Source organism: Fusarium poae, chromosome 2 (genome assembly GCF_019609905.1).
Source record: "Fusarium poae strain DAOMC 252244 chromosome 2, whole genome shotgun sequence".
Taxonomy (NCBI): domain Eukaryota; kingdom Fungi; phylum Ascomycota; class Sordariomycetes; order Hypocreales; family Nectriaceae; genus Fusarium; species Fusarium poae.
The window spans coordinates 6,866,515-6,882,285 of NC_058400.1; the positions used below are offsets into that span (position 1 = coordinate 6,866,515).

Sequence of the window (15,771 nt, forward strand, 5' to 3'; positions counted from 1 at the left end):
CATCAACTGAAATAAACAAAGTTCTGTGCCTGATATCTATGTACCATAAGCACTCATAAGCTTCTGGTGCTCTGCCTTGGTAATCGGAATGACAGTTCCATGTCGTGGGCTAGTAGGAAGCTTATAGTTGGCCGAAACCTTCCAGGAAGGCTTATCCAAATCCGCCGTCTCAAGAGGCACATAACCACGACCACCATACTCATCCACAAACAGATAGAACTTCTCGCCGTGTGTATCGTCAGCATTAGATTTGAAAGCTGTAGGTCCCTCAACAGCTTGCAATCCAGCGTTCTTGCCTATGCATGTCGCTTGAACCGTCCATCCATCGACGTCGGCGAGTAGAGTCGATGACTTTTCTTGGATAATATCAGTACATCCGCTGACAGATCCTTCGTCTTTCGTAAAACGGTAGAATGAACTGCCTGACTTGAGGACTGTAGTGTCAATGCGCGAAGTCTTACTGTCCTGCCAGATCTCAGGCTCAGAGAAGGTGACAAAGTCGCGAGTGAGAGAATACATCATGCGATGGTAAGAGTTGTCTGAGTGGTCAGCCGTGTTGTACAGAGATGATGCCCAGAACACGACATAAGAGTTCTTCGCGTCGTCCCAGAAGGCTTCAGGAGCCCAAGTGTTTCCGGCATTGTCAGGGGATACCTTGACATGTCGCTGTTCAGACCAGTTGATAAGGTCGTTTGACTCCCAGATCTCAAGGTAGAGACTTCCCTTTCGGACAGCGTCGCCCCAAGATGTACCGCTGCCAATGGAAAGGTCGGTAGCGATGAGGAAGAATGTATCGCCCTCCACAGAGCGAATGATGAAGGGGTCTCGCAAGCCCTTAGTGCCCTTTGTTGAACTCAAAACAGGCTTTCCACCGTTGAGTTCCTGCCAATCCAGAGCATTGTTGCCTTTGCTAGCAGCAAAGTAGATCTTTTCGCCCTCAAGAGAGTTTCCTGTGAAGTAGGAAAAGGCATATGCTTCGAAAGGCTCAAGCGTAGGTGCCTGACGAACAGAGGCGTTGAATTCACGCTCGTGGATCTCACCGTCCAATTCAATGGAGGCGACAAGTAGAACGTCAGTGTCACTGGCCTGGCGCTTAACTATACCATCTCCATTGATGATGTTTGGATCACTACTTCGCCAAGTGACGGAGTGGCCGTTTGAAGTTGAAGGGAGGTGCAAGTGGCTTCGGATGTTATCAGCGTTGCGGACGGAGAGAGCTGACAAAGCTTCGTGGACTTGAGGCTGGGAGCTGACACCTGTAGCCAGAGAAAGAAAGGCTAAGGACAGAGACTTAAGGTGAGGAAGCATGATGGAAACGCGATATATCCCGAGGGGACACTCCTATAACTTGAGACCGGTGATTATTCGCCTCAAGTAAGACTGCAGAAATGGAAGCTTTTTATATGAATTCCACTAGTAAACACAATGTTGACTAGCCGCCAGTCCCACCATCTTCGTATCCATCAGTCTATTCCGTAACTTGGACTATTCCTGCTTTACTCTAGAATAACCTCTTGGCAAACCTTTTTCACGAGGTGATTCCCTTTTACAGGCGACGTCATTCGGCAGTTAATACCCCGGGTCATCATGTTGTATCTACTATGGGAAATGTACCCGCCCCCTGTCGATCTTAGACCTTGATCTTCTCCGCATAATTCCTGAATGCTTATTCGTGCGCCAAAATAAAAAAGGAAGAATTACACAATATTGAATCTTGGGTGTCTAAATGTCTCGTTCCGAGCCTAAATTGGGGTGGATGGATACCAAGAGTCATGTGCGACCGTTGATCGTTACTTGTTATGTAAGAAATTGTTACGTTACAGTTTGGTAGATCCATGAACCTCGGGAGTTGGGAATCTACAATGAATTCCACGTGGAAATACCCTTTTACAATAAAGCAAGCCCTTATTGTTAGAGTTATTTCACGCCAGAAGCATGTGAGCAAAATATCGGGTGACTTTGTTACTTACAAGGTTGTGTTAATGCATATACCCTATAGATTACTGATGATATACACACTAGGAAGAGGTAGTTCCTGATAGTGGCATTGGTTCTACATATATTACAAGCCAACTGATAGATGCTAATGGCCCCGTTGTAAAAGCGGGTGTGTCTCTGTGTTCAACACCCACCGCATCTTGCCATCGTTTCTCGCCCGGATCTCCGAGTCCTCGGCGAACATCATGTACAAATAATTCAACGTCTCCCCATAGAAGGACTGCCGTTTTTGTGGAGGCAAGCGATTGGCGTTCTTTTGGACCAGAGAGTTGTTACCGTTATCCATCGAGCGACAGGTTTCGGGGGCTATGCCAGCAGGAGTTTGATGGTGCGTTTCAAAACATGACTCGGACAATTTGAGACCAAAGTCAACAAAGGTTTCGTTCTGTAGAAGAAGGCGGCCTATGATCAAAAAACTGCCGCGAACGCTACTCTAGATTTCACTTCTAAATCATCTCTGGCTGAAATTCCAAACAGCCTCTCTACGCAACGTGGAACTGCTCGAGAATATGACTACTTCTTCGGCGTCTCCAATCAGAAGAGATTAAAATTTAAATACTCACGTTAAACTAACACATATACATTCATGGTCTAGCGCGGTGGGCTTCACAAGAACACATTTATACGTAGAGATAATAGGGACTTTATTGGTCAATCACTATCTATGCTATATCGGATATGTTCAATACTGAATCATGCTAGATAGTGTACCCCAGCAACCGATATAATATCCAGGCCGTTGCTGTTACCAAGTACCACCGTTCCTTACAACTTCTGGCCAGCAGTGCCGGGAATAACCGAAGCAACCTTTTTAGATCCAAGAAGGGTGACCTTGTAAGGCAACGAAGCAGCTGTGAGTGTACCCTTGGGAGCAGAGTTAACTGAGCCACCGAGATCAACATCGTCAACAACAGCATAGCCAGTCTCCTTGGAATCGGCGAAGAAGATGGCTCGCTCAACAGAGTTGGCAAAGGCAGAGCTTTGAACCAGGACTTGAGCACCCATGCGAGTGTTGACACCAGAGAGAAGGATTTGGTCCCAGTAGTTGTTAACGAGGTGCACAGTGGCGAAGCGGATCAGAGGCTGGCGGCTGTTGACGTTCTTCCAGTAGTTGTTGGCGTAGGTGATGTGGAGCTTGCCCTTATCCTCGGAACCGTTGTTATCGGAATGGCCGATGAGCGAGGCCTTCCACTATCAAGGTTTGGTAAGCAAATATGTCACATATCGGCCTGTATATGAACTTACGTGGTCGTGGAAGTAAGTGTTAGATACGGTGATCCAATCAGCACCGTGTGAGATGTCAAGAAGACCGTCAAGGTCATCTTTTCCAGCACTCAGATGACCGGACAGGTCACAATGGTCAACCCAGACATTGGTCGACTCATCGATACCGATAGCATCGCCGTTGGAAGCATCAACTTTGGCGATCTTGAGGTTTCGGAGAATAACATTCTTCTGGCGACGAACGTAAAATCCGACACCCGTGAGAGCTACAACGGGTCAGTTTCAGTATCCTTTATCTGGATCAAAATCACTTACAGCTACCGGCCGCGCCGATGATGGTCTTGTCAGACGAAGGACGCACAGTATCACTGCCAGTCAACTTGCCAGAAACAATAATGGTGAGAGGGCCAGTTCGCTTGGCGGCTTCCTGGAGAGCAGCGAGAGTGGTCACAGTGACAGTTCCACCCTTCGCACCACCAGTAGTTCCTCCATTTTGAGTACAGTACCCAACGCTGCAGGCCTCGGAGGTTTGACGCTTGATGTGCGCATCACGAGTCTCGAGAGGTGAACCGACAGCCAAGGTGGCGAAGACGGCTGTGAAAACAGAGGTGAGCTTCATGGCGATGTGATGCTTGCTGGAACAATAAGTTGAGAGTATCGTCCGAAGTAAGACTGTGGTATAACAAACTCAATTCAGTGAGCTTATGTAGAAGATGATCGAGAGCTGAAATCCTTAATCTGCTGGATATTCAAGCCAAGATATCGCGAAACTCCACTACTTCTTATAGAAATCTGAATCGCAAGTAAAACCGTGTGTCAACAATCATCACAGGAGAGCGACATTTCCAATTTGAGCCACGGACCCCGGAGATGTTGTTCAAATTCCTCCTTCAGGTCATGCCTTTGAATCGTCCCAAGATTCTATTGGAACAATAACGGGAGATTCTATCTACAATACTCCCTCTGTGAAACAATAAATTTGATGGTTCAATTGAATGTTACCCTTCATACAAGAATCGTGGTATGGTGATCCGTAATTGGTGGAGTTTGGGGAGGGAATCTGCGATGGTTGGTGGATGATCTCTGGGGTGATGACGATCTTCTGCCATACTACACGGACTTGGCATCAGTTGTTCTAGGGCAATAAAAGGTGTGGTTAGAGGCTGTCATTTGTTAAACACAACGTTAAGAACGCAACAAGCGTCAAAAGCATTACGTGTTGGAGATTTAAAAATTGTCTAAATAAAGACAAAGAGCGTTGTTTCAAACGACAGATTTCCCATTTTTCGTTGGATCTACACGTGCTCAGTGTATACCTGTGAAGATGAATCTCGAACTATTGTATACTGTTGGAGTGGAGTGACAAACCCCAAAGTCTGGGGAAGACAATGGGGGGCGGGTCATCCCATCTCCCTTCTGTCCGATAGATTCAGCTCAAACACAGACACAAGATATGATCCACCCGGGGCAGTCCTTCATCGCATATAACCTCAATGGAATGTTTGGGGGTTGCATCTTTCAGGTCTCATGAGACTGGCACATTAATGATTATGCACATGCTTATTCAAAAGACAACTAGACATAAATCTTTTGATGATTATGAATTAAAAGAAGAGAATTCTGGGATAGAACATAGGTCCGAGATGGGTCGTAGGTTCCAGGTGATGCCACAATCATGATGTAACAATTTCTATGGCAGCCACCCTAAAGATCCAACAACATGACCCCGACCACATTCATCGACAACAAGCTCTATCTCAGATGTTATAGTAGCGTATTAGTAAGTGGGGTGTCAGGTAAGACTGTTGGAAGTGGTTCGGAATCCCATCACTAGACATAAGTTGGCCGTGATACCAACCGCACACCCTCGACACTCCCTCGACGTTTCAGCGACACGTGGAAAGGTTTGCAATGATCGCCATGAGATGAACCATCATCCCCAGGATATAGTTCATGCAAGATTGATGCTGCTAATTGGGTAGCCATTCGATCGGATCATGCACAAAATAGAAGCTATCGTGGGTCTCGATGGCTAGGTAGCTATATATGGATTGTCAATATGTCCCAGCAATAATACTTTAGAGCTCATTATTAATTTCCATTGGTTTCTTCACATACAGTCTGCGATGTATATTGATCTGACTTGCTGAAAACCGGCATGAGGCCTGCAAAGATATCTTTCGAGACTCGTACATACATATTGTGTTCTTTCTCAAGGTTTGGGGGTGATGTAACGCCCCCAACTATCCCCTGTCAATGGATAAACGAACCCCACAAACATCCGATGCAACAGCACCTCAGTAGAGTCAACAACGATATTCTAGACTCATATGAGCAGCTAAAATTATACCAGCCACGTTGATGAGTTTATCGGTGAGTTTATTTTCATTTCGTCAACCCTGGTCTGGGGAAGCTTACCCTTGTCAGATATCTGAGAGTTGATTGCTGGAAGACACTATGAGCGGCGGAGAATTACGATTCCACGAATTAGATATACCTTTCTACGCTAAAAGTCCTATGCACCCCGCCTTTTCCACTTCCCCCACAGAATGTTCAATGGTTCAACGCCAAGAAGAGAGTCAACATAACCAACCCCAGATTCTGTGCTAAACAAACGAGATGCCAAGCATTAGAGAAAGAAGCGACAAGACTTATCTTGAAGATGATTCATGGAGGGATTCCTCCGCCATGTCACTAACAACTTAGTGCTTCTGGTACAGGGATTAAATGGGGAATGCAACGCTAACATTTACAAGTCATTCGGCCATGCAATTCAACAGAGTCTGCAGATATTCTGCCTGTCTATGCATAGATGGCTGGGTTTTTAATGATGATATGAGTCAGGATCACAAATAATCGAGTACATATGACAAATCTATATAAGAAACATCGACCCTCCGACTCTCAACCTCCCCTGGTACAAGAATCTATTGACAATATCTTCTCAACCTCTTCCTTCGAAGAAATAGCACACTCACTCGCTCAAGATGAAGGCCTCACTCCTCCTTTCACTTATACCCCTTGCACAAGGAGCTGTCATTGACACCCGCCAATCCAAAACTGGAGATGGCAAGCAGGGCGACACCGACGCTACACAAGGCGATCTCAGTGAGAGACCACCACCAAGATTCCCTTTCCCCATCACCAAGTTCCCTGTTGCCAAAGAGACAGTAGTCCTCAAGAATGCCAAGTACATCATGCCCGGCGAGGTCTTTGATGGCAAGATGAAGCGTTATGAGCGTCCAGAGGGAAGCTGCAACGAACAGGCAGAGGGTACGGATGCTGATACTGTTTTCAACTTGATGCCTGGCGCCACTATCCGAAATGTCATCATTGGAAAACATCAGGCTGAGGGTATCCATGCTCTGGGTGACGCGTGGGTAGAAAATGGTATGTTGCGTCCTGGTCAATATCTCGATTTGAGAATTATACTAATTGTGTCCAGTTTGGTGGGAGGACGTTTGCGAGGATGCTCTCACATCCAAGGGCCTCAACACACAATTGAGAGTCATCGGCGGTGGAGCTCGAAGTGCCACAGACAAGGTATGTCTTTGCTACATCTTGGAAAGAATAATATTGATATGTGTAGATCTTCCAAGACAACTCCCTAGGCGGCAAGTACAACATCACCGGTTTCTACGCTGAGGGCTTCGGGACATTTTATCAGTCCTGCGGCAACTGTCTCAACCAATCCAAGCGCAACGCTACCATCCAGAACGTTGTTGCCAGAGATGGTCTTCGCATGGGCATCGTGAGTCAACCACATCCTTGTCTTCGCACATGAATAGTACTGACCTCGTTCCAGATCAACCCCAACTATGGTGATGAGTTCCGCCTGAAGAACGCTCAGATCGACAATGTCACGAGCATCTGTGACAAGGAGATTGGTAATAACGTGCAAACTGTTCCTTATTACATCGGAAACGGACCCGATGAAAAGTACGCCTTGTACAATGAGACGAGGGATAACATCACCAAGTACAAGGGCGAGGTCAAGTTGGCGTATGAGCCTGAAGACCCCTACGAGTGGCTTGAGGAGTTTTGGCCCGAAGGTTTCAACTAAGTTGGACCCTAGTATAACGATATTAATGATTTCAGAGATTAGGCCCACTGGAGATGGAGTGACCTGATAACCATAGTATTCACATATAATGCAATTGTACATATTCCAACTATAAAAGCATTTTACATCACAGAAACAGTTCAAGTTATTCCAGAAGTTGTTGTCGGTTTGTAGGGTTGTACTTTCCACTCACGTCAGTGGCAGGTATTTGTGACATCATGAAGCGTTTCAAAGGAACGATATAACATGATTGACTGCGGGGAACATCCATCAATGCAAAACTCTTCACCATCACATCAATTGGGTCTAAGATATTATTGCATGAATTGCTTCTAACAACACCATTGAACACTGAAACACTTCCCAACATGCTCTGGGGACTTTCATTGCTACTTGCTGTACATGTTGGCAGCGTCATTTGCCAGGACCAACATGTGCTTGGTTCCAGTGGCGATGGTCTAGATCAAATTCGCGACAGGTACAATAATCAGAAATCCTGTAGATTATCATGACTAACAATCCCAGGCTCTTAGAAGCTGAGATCATTCCGACTGTTATCGATGATTTCCCTCCCGCCCTTGGGTTTAGCGCGTCATGGAAACGCGACTCGGCTGATCTTGGCAATACCCTCAAACCAAAACACCTCAAAAAAGCGCCCAAAATTCATCTTGACAAGGTCGATTCAGATATTTCTCTTGACTCGATTCTGAAAAAGCATGCCACATATGTGATCGTTCTCACTGACCCAGACGCGCCATCCAGAGACGACCCTAAATGGTCAGAGTTCTGCCACTGGATTGCAACGGGAACCTCTATCTCTTCATCAACGACATCAAAGCATCACTTGACAGACCTCGTCGAGTACAAGGCTCCGGCTCCGCCACCAAAAACAGGAAAGCACCGTTACGTCTTTTTCGCATTCGTCGCAGCCAACGGGACGACCGAGAGACTACATCTGACTGAACCTAAAGAGAGGAAGCATTGGGGTTCGAAAGATGCTGGACATGGAGTTCGTGAGTGGGCGGGAAAACATGGTCTTGCTCCTGTTGGTACGTTTCCTTACATACAAAGATCAGAGTTTGCCAGGCTAACCATGGTATACAGCTGCGAATTTTATATACGCAGAAAACGAAGAGCAGTAGCTTATAGTATTAGCCACATGTCTGTTACTGGTCTTGATGTACGGGCATGGAAAAGGAAGCTGAATAGTAGATATTTTACTGATTCCCTGATTCTCAGCCAAGGCATAACAAGCACATCGTGTTACGGAATGTCATTTGTCCATTTCCACTCGCCCATCGGACAAGATTCCTATTTAAGAAATCGAGCGGCAATTTGATCACCCCCGCAGCGACCAAGACTTCAAGCTACCCAATTACGTTTATAATCAGCACCACGAACAAGATGACATCCATGTATTCTGGTAAGCTTAAAAAAGCAGGTCGGCAACTGAGAATTAAGGTACTGCCGCTCCTTGGCGATGTCTAGCAAATCATTTGACCGAAGACTGGTGCGTGACCTTGGAAATCGTGCTGTCAGTAGAGATCATTACTCCATTAGGCAGGTAGTCGATTCGAATTATAGCCTTGGCACCATGGACTGGCCACAGTTCCGCCGATATACATAGTAATAAATTAATGCTACAGTTCCAGGTTGGTTTTTGTAACATGTGCCCAAAATACATATAAATACTTGTTTATATTGTCACGGAAGGAAGTTCTGCAACAAGCACTTTCTCTAGCTGTTCAATAAACACTGTCTACTCAACATTTCGACAGCAGTACACAGTTTTGGCCCTTTCCCATCCATCATCTATAGTATCTTCAAGATGAAGTTCAGCGCTACCATTCTTTCACTCCTCCCGGCAGTCCTCGCTCTGCCCACAGGCGAAGATGCATCTGTCTCAAAACGACAGAGCGTGAACACAGTGACAGATCAGCTCCTCTTCAGCGTCACACTTCCACAGTTTACCGCTCGTCGCAACGCTCGCGATCCTCCCACTGTTGACTGGACCTCTGATGGCTGCACTTCCTCGCCTGACAACCCTTTCGGCTTCCCTTTCATCCCTGCTTGCAACCGTCATGACTTTGGCTACCACAACTATCGCGCTCAGAGCCGCTTCACTGTGAGTGCCAAGGCTCGCATCGATAGCAACTTTAAGGCTGAGTCAGCAACCTGATAACCCTCAACTGACAAATAGATACTAATGACTTTGATAGTTTGTACTTCCAATGTCAATCCTCAAGTGTCTCTGGTGTCTGCAGAGCACTTGCCGATGTCTACTACGCCGCGGTTAGGGCCTTCGGCGGAGACGATGCTACTCCTGGCAAGAGAGATGAGAATCTTGTGAAGGAGTATGAACAGAAGGTGAAGGTCTACAACAAGCTTGTTGAAGAGGCACAAGAGAAGGGCGAACTTCCTCGTCTTGACTAGAGTGGTGTGAGAGATTCATTCTTTGTTTTCATTGTTGTATATAAATCCTTACGATATATGAGTTATGATAAACCACCAATGGCCGGCGATGAGCCATGTTTGTTGGATGTTGACAAAACTACCAATCACACACGATACTAGGTGGATTGAACATCTAGTCATGCTTTTCAATACAGTGAGGGGTACTTTTTGTCGTCATGAATGTACGTCGATACAGTACATTCTAGGGTAGACTTTACGAATTAATTAATTTGCGAAGTTAAATACTACTACCTTAAACCAATATCAACCGAGCTATCTCATACCACTTTAGATACTAATAAGCAGTATTAATAGAAATCCATTCTACTAATAAATCTAATGAGTTTACCAGACTATTTAGACAGGATGATGTAGCATCTTGTGGGAGATCAACTGTCCTGTGTGTTGAATCATGGAACTAGACAATTAGTACGTGTAAATTTGTAATAAGATTATTCATTCCGTTGAGAGCTGCTCTAGCAAAAGTGCCCGACTATTTTAAAGTTGACAGGCATTTAAGGCTGCAGCCCAGCGTGTTGCTAGTGGCATGACGGTCGCTACCTTATTTCATGAGTTTAAATGATGATGTATCGGTAATGACAGACAGAAGATTACAGCAGGAATTATCACAACCGTCAAGCCTTATTTCTCAATAAACTCAGATGAGTAAAATCGTTGTGCTACCGAGTTGCAAGCCGGTGGAATGAACTTGCCTAAAAAGAGCGTCCATAAGAGATGTTTATAGCATGAGATGAACTCAACTCGTGTTCGTATACTTAGATGATAGTTTCAAGTCATCCAAGCTAAGACACTTACTATAAAGCCTAATTGAATCAATTGGAACGAGATTTCAAATGTTGCTCTAATAATCTAACTATTTCCATGACAATTACATTGAGGTTGATATTTTCCTGAAAACTCATCTGACCAGCCAGCCAGCCGAATTACAAATACATACAACACATATCTGTAGATCTCGATCTTGAGTGAGACATGCTTCAGTTCCCCTGAGTTCAGTGTCTGTTGAGTCATGCATGCTCCATGATGCCACAACTTGGCTCAAAATGATCTGGAACACGGGGAAACCTTGCATCTCATAATACATCTTGTCTTTCGGTCTCAATCTAGATTTGATGGCTTAAGATTCTGACCAATAACTGGACCGGTCTAAAGCCGGCCATTCCTCCGGTAATTATACCCGACATATCCGCTCGAGACTCAAGCTCAACCAGTCACGACGAGTCATGGTATCGCGGATCTATACCCAAGATGGAAACTAGATTGCCCATTCTTGAGCGGGGCTCACAAATTGCGGAGGAACCTTTTGGCTGGACCTAGACCTTGTTGAATTATGTGTCGCTTCCCCGCGTAATAAACACGGCAGTCAACAGATTGTGACTGGTAAGGAAACGAACCCTTTTCGTCGCCTTACCATTCACTCACTCACTCACTCACTCACTCATACTGTTGAAATAAAAGGGGGCTCTGCTTTTCAGTGGATCCTGACGCTTTTGCCTTGCCTTATTCTATTGTGCCTTGCATACATCTGGGTTATGATCGTCCCTAGGATGCAGCTAAGATAACAAAACGCGACCAAGCGAAGGCAGATCACGACGAGTTTTTACCCAACCCAAACTCAGTCCTGTTATCCCTTTTCTATTCTTTGGATTGAACCGATATCAACAATGGGATCTGAAACGCAACTCACAACTTCAAAGGCACCCAAGGCACGCGTTCGCGTCGTGGAAGGATCTTGCTGGCCTTGCAAAAAGCGTCGTATCAAGTGTGACCTCGCTAAGCCAACCTGCTCACGTTGCGTTAAAATTGGTGCAACGTGCGACTACAACCAGCGTCTCATTCGTTGGAGCACTCGACCGGCCGTCACGGTGCCGGCTATCTACCAGATCTCTACTGCTGATGAGCAACTTGCCGACTCCCTCGCTGTCTATGAAAAGCGTTCCCTGGATTACTTTCACGGTCGATTCTGGCCTTTACTCACGACGTCGACAAAACCATGTGCCCCACCAACGATGGTTGCACTGCAACATCGTGTTGTGCTTCTCGCGACATGCGTTCTCGCAGACTCACATCGGTGGTTGCAAGATGGTAGAAATAGCAAGAGCATTTTAAATGTCAAGAGGGCTGAGTGTTTGGCTGCACTCAGGGCAGAGGTTGACGGATGTTGTTCCAAGTCAGCCGGATCCTTACAAACCTTGCTTTTTGCGGTACTGCTACTTTATTTTCACGACGGGTTCCTCGAGTGTGCGCAGACATCGTCATCAACATCAAGTCACAGAGATGGAGTGCTAGCTATCATTAACCAATTGGGTGGTATGACAGCAGTACTAGGGACTGGTCAGGATCCTCTTCACATGATGCTATCAGAATTCGCCACTACAGATCTTACGAGAGCCATATTGACAGGTCAACCCCCATCTTTTCCACCAACGATCTGGGAAGTGGTTGACAGAGGACCGGTCTGGTGGGGACGAGACACTCAAGGGTATTGTTCATTATCCACAGTGTTTCAAGAAATGTCCAGTATGGCGTTCTACATCCAGTCGACGGCACGCATGGATGAAGAATTTTCTATTGAAAGAATTCGTGTTTTCGAAGCCGCTCTTCGACCTACCTATGCCCCTCTCGCTGTGGAGGATGTATCATCACCACGCGCCTCGCCTGTTGATCAACCGCCGATCGAATGTGATAAAGAGTCGGCCCAAGCATATAGCCTCGTGCGTATCTTCCAACACGCAGCACTAATCTATCTTTACCGCGCTGTCTGTGGTCTTCCAGCAAATCATCCCCTTGTGCAACAGCACACGCAATCTTGTCTCGACTGTATCTTCAACATCCGGAAACCATCCAAGATCCTCAACTGCGCGGTTCTGCCAATCTGCATTGCAGGTGCACACTCACAATGCCCTAAAGAGCAAAAGTCTATCCGTGCTTTAGCTGGGTTTATATATGACGAGATTCGATTTGCGTCTGTTCATGCGGTAATCGCGGTGTTGGAAGATATTTGGAGGAGAGCACTTAATGAGGAGATGACTTGGAATGAGATGTTTGCGAACTTGAATGATCAAGCACTTGTGCTATGAGATTTGGTCGGGTGTATACATATTGTTAATGAAATGGATGGAGTTTGGACTTTTGTGGTTTTGGATTGGCGTTAGTATGGTAACAGGGGCATGAGAGATACTTCTTTCTGACTCTAGCAAGCACTTTCTGCATCGAAGGGCATTGCGATCATGGTTCCTAGACTATGTAATTACTTATTAATCCTAAATATTCCTTCATAAAAATAGCATCCCTCAGTCGCCAATATGGGCCATTATATTTGGATTGGTATGATCTTTGATAGTTCATTGCTCTTCATCAGGTTCTCTGCCCACACGAACCACCAATTTCCCTCTGGTTTTACCCTCTTTCAACCTTGAATAAGCCCTACCTGCATTCTCCAGGTCAAATTCTTCCTCGACGACGACGACCTTTACTTTCCCTTCTCTGATCCATTCAGCCATCTGTTCGAAGTCCTTCCGATTTGCCACGACCGACTGAAACTTGAACGTTCTCTTTCCACCACCAAACCATCTAGGTAGCAACCTGATACTAACCAGTGTCTTGAAGAACTGAAAGGTGGGTGGAAAGCCAACGCAGATGTAAGATCCTTGTGGTTTGAGGTAATGGTGTGACTGCTAGTACAAGCTAGGGTTGCTGAAGATTGTATCTATTGTGAGATAGTTACTTGAGTATATTAAAGGTTAAAGAACTAGATATATAAGAGGAATTAGATACGTTATAAAAACTATTAATAGATTAAATAAATAAGAATCTAAGATTTTAATATTCCTTTTTAAGTTAATAATAATCTATTTTTATTATCTTTATATAATATCTATTCTTTGTCACAGCTCGAAGTCAGACCAACCTACCCTAGAGTCACAAGTGGATCAGATCACGTGGCGATAGCGTTATCGCCGTAACCTTAGTCAGACCGCCAGTCAGATCCTGAACGTAGCTCCTTGAGCTACGTCTTGTTAATAGAGCCTGACCTGCCTGCAGTGCCTATCCGTAGCAATAGAACCTATTACGCCCGAAGCGTTCCCTGTCCACCCGTACCGCCGGACTCAGCCCGTGACACTACGTAGCTCCTAACCGTTGGACACCGAACGCGATGTCTGCCCGCCCGCTCCCGCCCTTCCTGCCGGACAGCGTCGAGTCATTCCGTGACCATGCCCCGGAACACCTAGACGATTGGTTCGAATACTTCCGGAACGTTTATACCTACGCCGAGAACGCCCAGAACCGTATATCCCAGCTGGAGAATGAGACCCAGAACATGAAGGATAAACATCAAGGACTCGAACAATCCCTGCAACAAATCACCACTGAGCGTAACTTTGCCCGAGCCCAGCTCGAGTACACTGAGCAACAACACGAGAAGGCCCTAAAGAGGAAGGACGACGACATCTTCGAGGCCCGCCTCGCCGAACGTCGCGCCCTCGATGCCACCCGACCTACCGTACCTACTATCCGTGAACCCCCCGAGACTAGCGCTCCCGCTGAGCTTCGTGTAGCGACTCCTATGGGAACGACTCCTCCGCCTTCTTCCCGATCTACCGAATCAACCAGTCTTACCGAACGATTACCCGACCCTGACAAGTTTGAGGGCGAACGGAGCGACCTACGCCGTTTCGTCTCCCAGATACACTCAAAACTAAAAGCTAACCACGACCGATTCCCGACACGCCTCGCCCGAATGTCCTATGTAACTGGCCGTCTTAAGGGACGCGCCTATGCACAAGTCCTACCGCACATTAAAGCTGGTGAATGCCAACTCCCCGACTACCAGGATATTATCGATCTACTAGAACGCGCTTTTGGAGACCCGAACCGGATCAATAATGCCCGCGCCGAATTATTCCGCCTTCGCCAGACTCACAAGGATTTCAGCACCTTCTTCGCCGAGTTCCAACGCCTCGCGCTGGAAGGAGAAATGTCAGAAGAGGCCCTCCCTACCCTGTTGGAACAAGCTGTCTCCCGAGAACTACGCGGAATGCTTATACACAACCCACCGCCTAGCTATAAATATCACGACCTAGCCACCTTCCTACAAGAATTGGAAAACCGACGACGCCGCTTCGCAGCGGAGCCACAGCCTGCGTCACGAAAGACGAATATGCCGCTGAAGGAGTACCCCCAGACACTCCGAAAGAAGTCCCCATCGCCTCGTAGAGGGAGAAGCCCCCCCGAAAACCGCCAACCAGCCGGAGAACCTATGGACCTCAGCAATCAGCGCCGCTATAACCGCCCTAACCAACGACGGGAGAACAACCAGTGCTTCCGTTGCGGTTCAGCCAACCACTACCTCCGCGACTGTCCCGAACCTGACACACGTCCAACCAGGCTCCGTCAAGCCACCTTCGCTTATAGCCCCAACCGCACCAGCCAGCCCCCGTCTCCACACTCGCCTACATCCAGCCGCGCCAGTTCCCGCCGATCTAGACACTCCCGAGGACGCCAGGAAAACGGGGTGAGCCTGTCTTAAGTCGGCGCCAGGCTCCCCTCCCCGCACCTACTGTACCGAAGATTAAACTGTCCGCCGCCTCCGTTCATGGAATCCCGATTGAGAACGAGAACAACCAACGTTCGAACCTGATGATACTGCCTGCCAGCCTCAATGTGGCCGGAAGAGAACCAATTCCGTCTTACGCTATGACCGATAGCGGAGCGGAAGGAAAAGGGTTTATCGACGAGAGCTGGGCTAAGTCCCAGAACCTGAAGTTTAGACCCCTGAAGAGAACCTTCGAGATTGAAGTGTTCGACGGGCGACCTGCCGAGAGCGGGAAGGTCGCCTACTACGTCCGCGCCGGACTCCGCATTGCCGATCACGAGCAGAAGAGCATGATCTTCTACGTGACCCAGCTAGCCAGCTACCCTATTGTCCTGGGAATGCCTTGGCTAAAGCAACACGACCCGCAGGTGGGCTTCGCGGCCCACACGTTCACATTTAACAGCCCGTACTGCCA

The 15,771-nt window shown here is 46.9% G+C and overlaps 6 protein-coding genes across 6 annotated transcripts; 4 read left to right on the forward strand and 2 right to left on the reverse strand.

Annotated features, from left to right (window-relative positions):
* Positions 1–36: 36 nt before the first annotated feature.
* On the reverse strand, positions 37–1,308 carry FPOAC1_006329 (uncharacterized protein; the record flags this gene model as incomplete). The annotated part of the gene is made up of 1 exon (XM_044850813.1): positions 37–1,308. One exon carries the CDS (start codon positions 1,306–1,308, stop codon positions 37–39), a length of 1,272 nt encoding a protein of 423 aa, XP_044709525.1.
* Positions 1,309–2,763: 1,455 nt separating this feature from the next.
* On the reverse strand, positions 2,764–3,841 carry FPOAC1_006330 (uncharacterized protein; the record flags this gene model as incomplete). Its single annotated transcript, XM_044850814.1, has 3 exons — positions 2,764–3,189; positions 3,244–3,488; positions 3,538–3,841. 3 exons carry the CDS (start codon positions 3,839–3,841, stop codon positions 2,764–2,766), a joined length of 975 nt encoding a protein of 324 aa, XP_044709526.1.
* Positions 3,842–6,209: 2,368 nt separating this feature from the next.
* On the forward strand, positions 6,210–7,285 carry FPOAC1_006331 (uncharacterized protein; the record flags this gene model as incomplete). Its single annotated transcript, XM_044850815.1, has 4 exons — positions 6,210–6,612; positions 6,668–6,765; positions 6,812–6,973; positions 7,028–7,285. The coding sequence occupies 4 exons, from the start codon at positions 6,210–6,212 to the stop codon at positions 7,283–7,285; spliced, it is 921 nt and encodes a 306-aa protein (XP_044709527.1).
* Positions 7,286–7,653: 368 nt separating this feature from the next.
* FPOAC1_006332 (uncharacterized protein) lies at positions 7,654–8,427 on the forward strand (the record flags this gene model as incomplete). Its single annotated transcript, XM_044850816.1, has 3 exons — positions 7,654–7,763; positions 7,811–8,334; positions 8,390–8,427. The coding sequence occupies 3 exons, from the start codon at positions 7,654–7,656 to the stop codon at positions 8,425–8,427; spliced, it is 672 nt and encodes a 223-aa protein (XP_044709528.1).
* Positions 8,428–9,113: 686 nt separating this feature from the next.
* FPOAC1_006333 (uncharacterized protein) lies at positions 9,114–9,718 on the forward strand (the record flags this gene model as incomplete). The annotated part of the gene is made up of 2 exons (XM_044850817.1): positions 9,114–9,451; positions 9,505–9,718. 2 exons carry the CDS (start codon positions 9,114–9,116, stop codon positions 9,716–9,718), a joined length of 552 nt encoding a protein of 183 aa, XP_044709529.1.
* Positions 9,719–11,424: 1,706 nt separating this feature from the next.
* Positions 11,425–12,840, forward strand: FPOAC1_006334 (uncharacterized protein; the record flags this gene model as incomplete). The annotated part of the gene is made up of 1 exon (XM_044850818.1): positions 11,425–12,840. One exon carries the CDS (start codon positions 11,425–11,427, stop codon positions 12,838–12,840), a length of 1,416 nt encoding a protein of 471 aa, XP_044709530.1.
* Between the last annotated feature and the right edge of the window lie 2,931 nt (positions 12,841–15,771).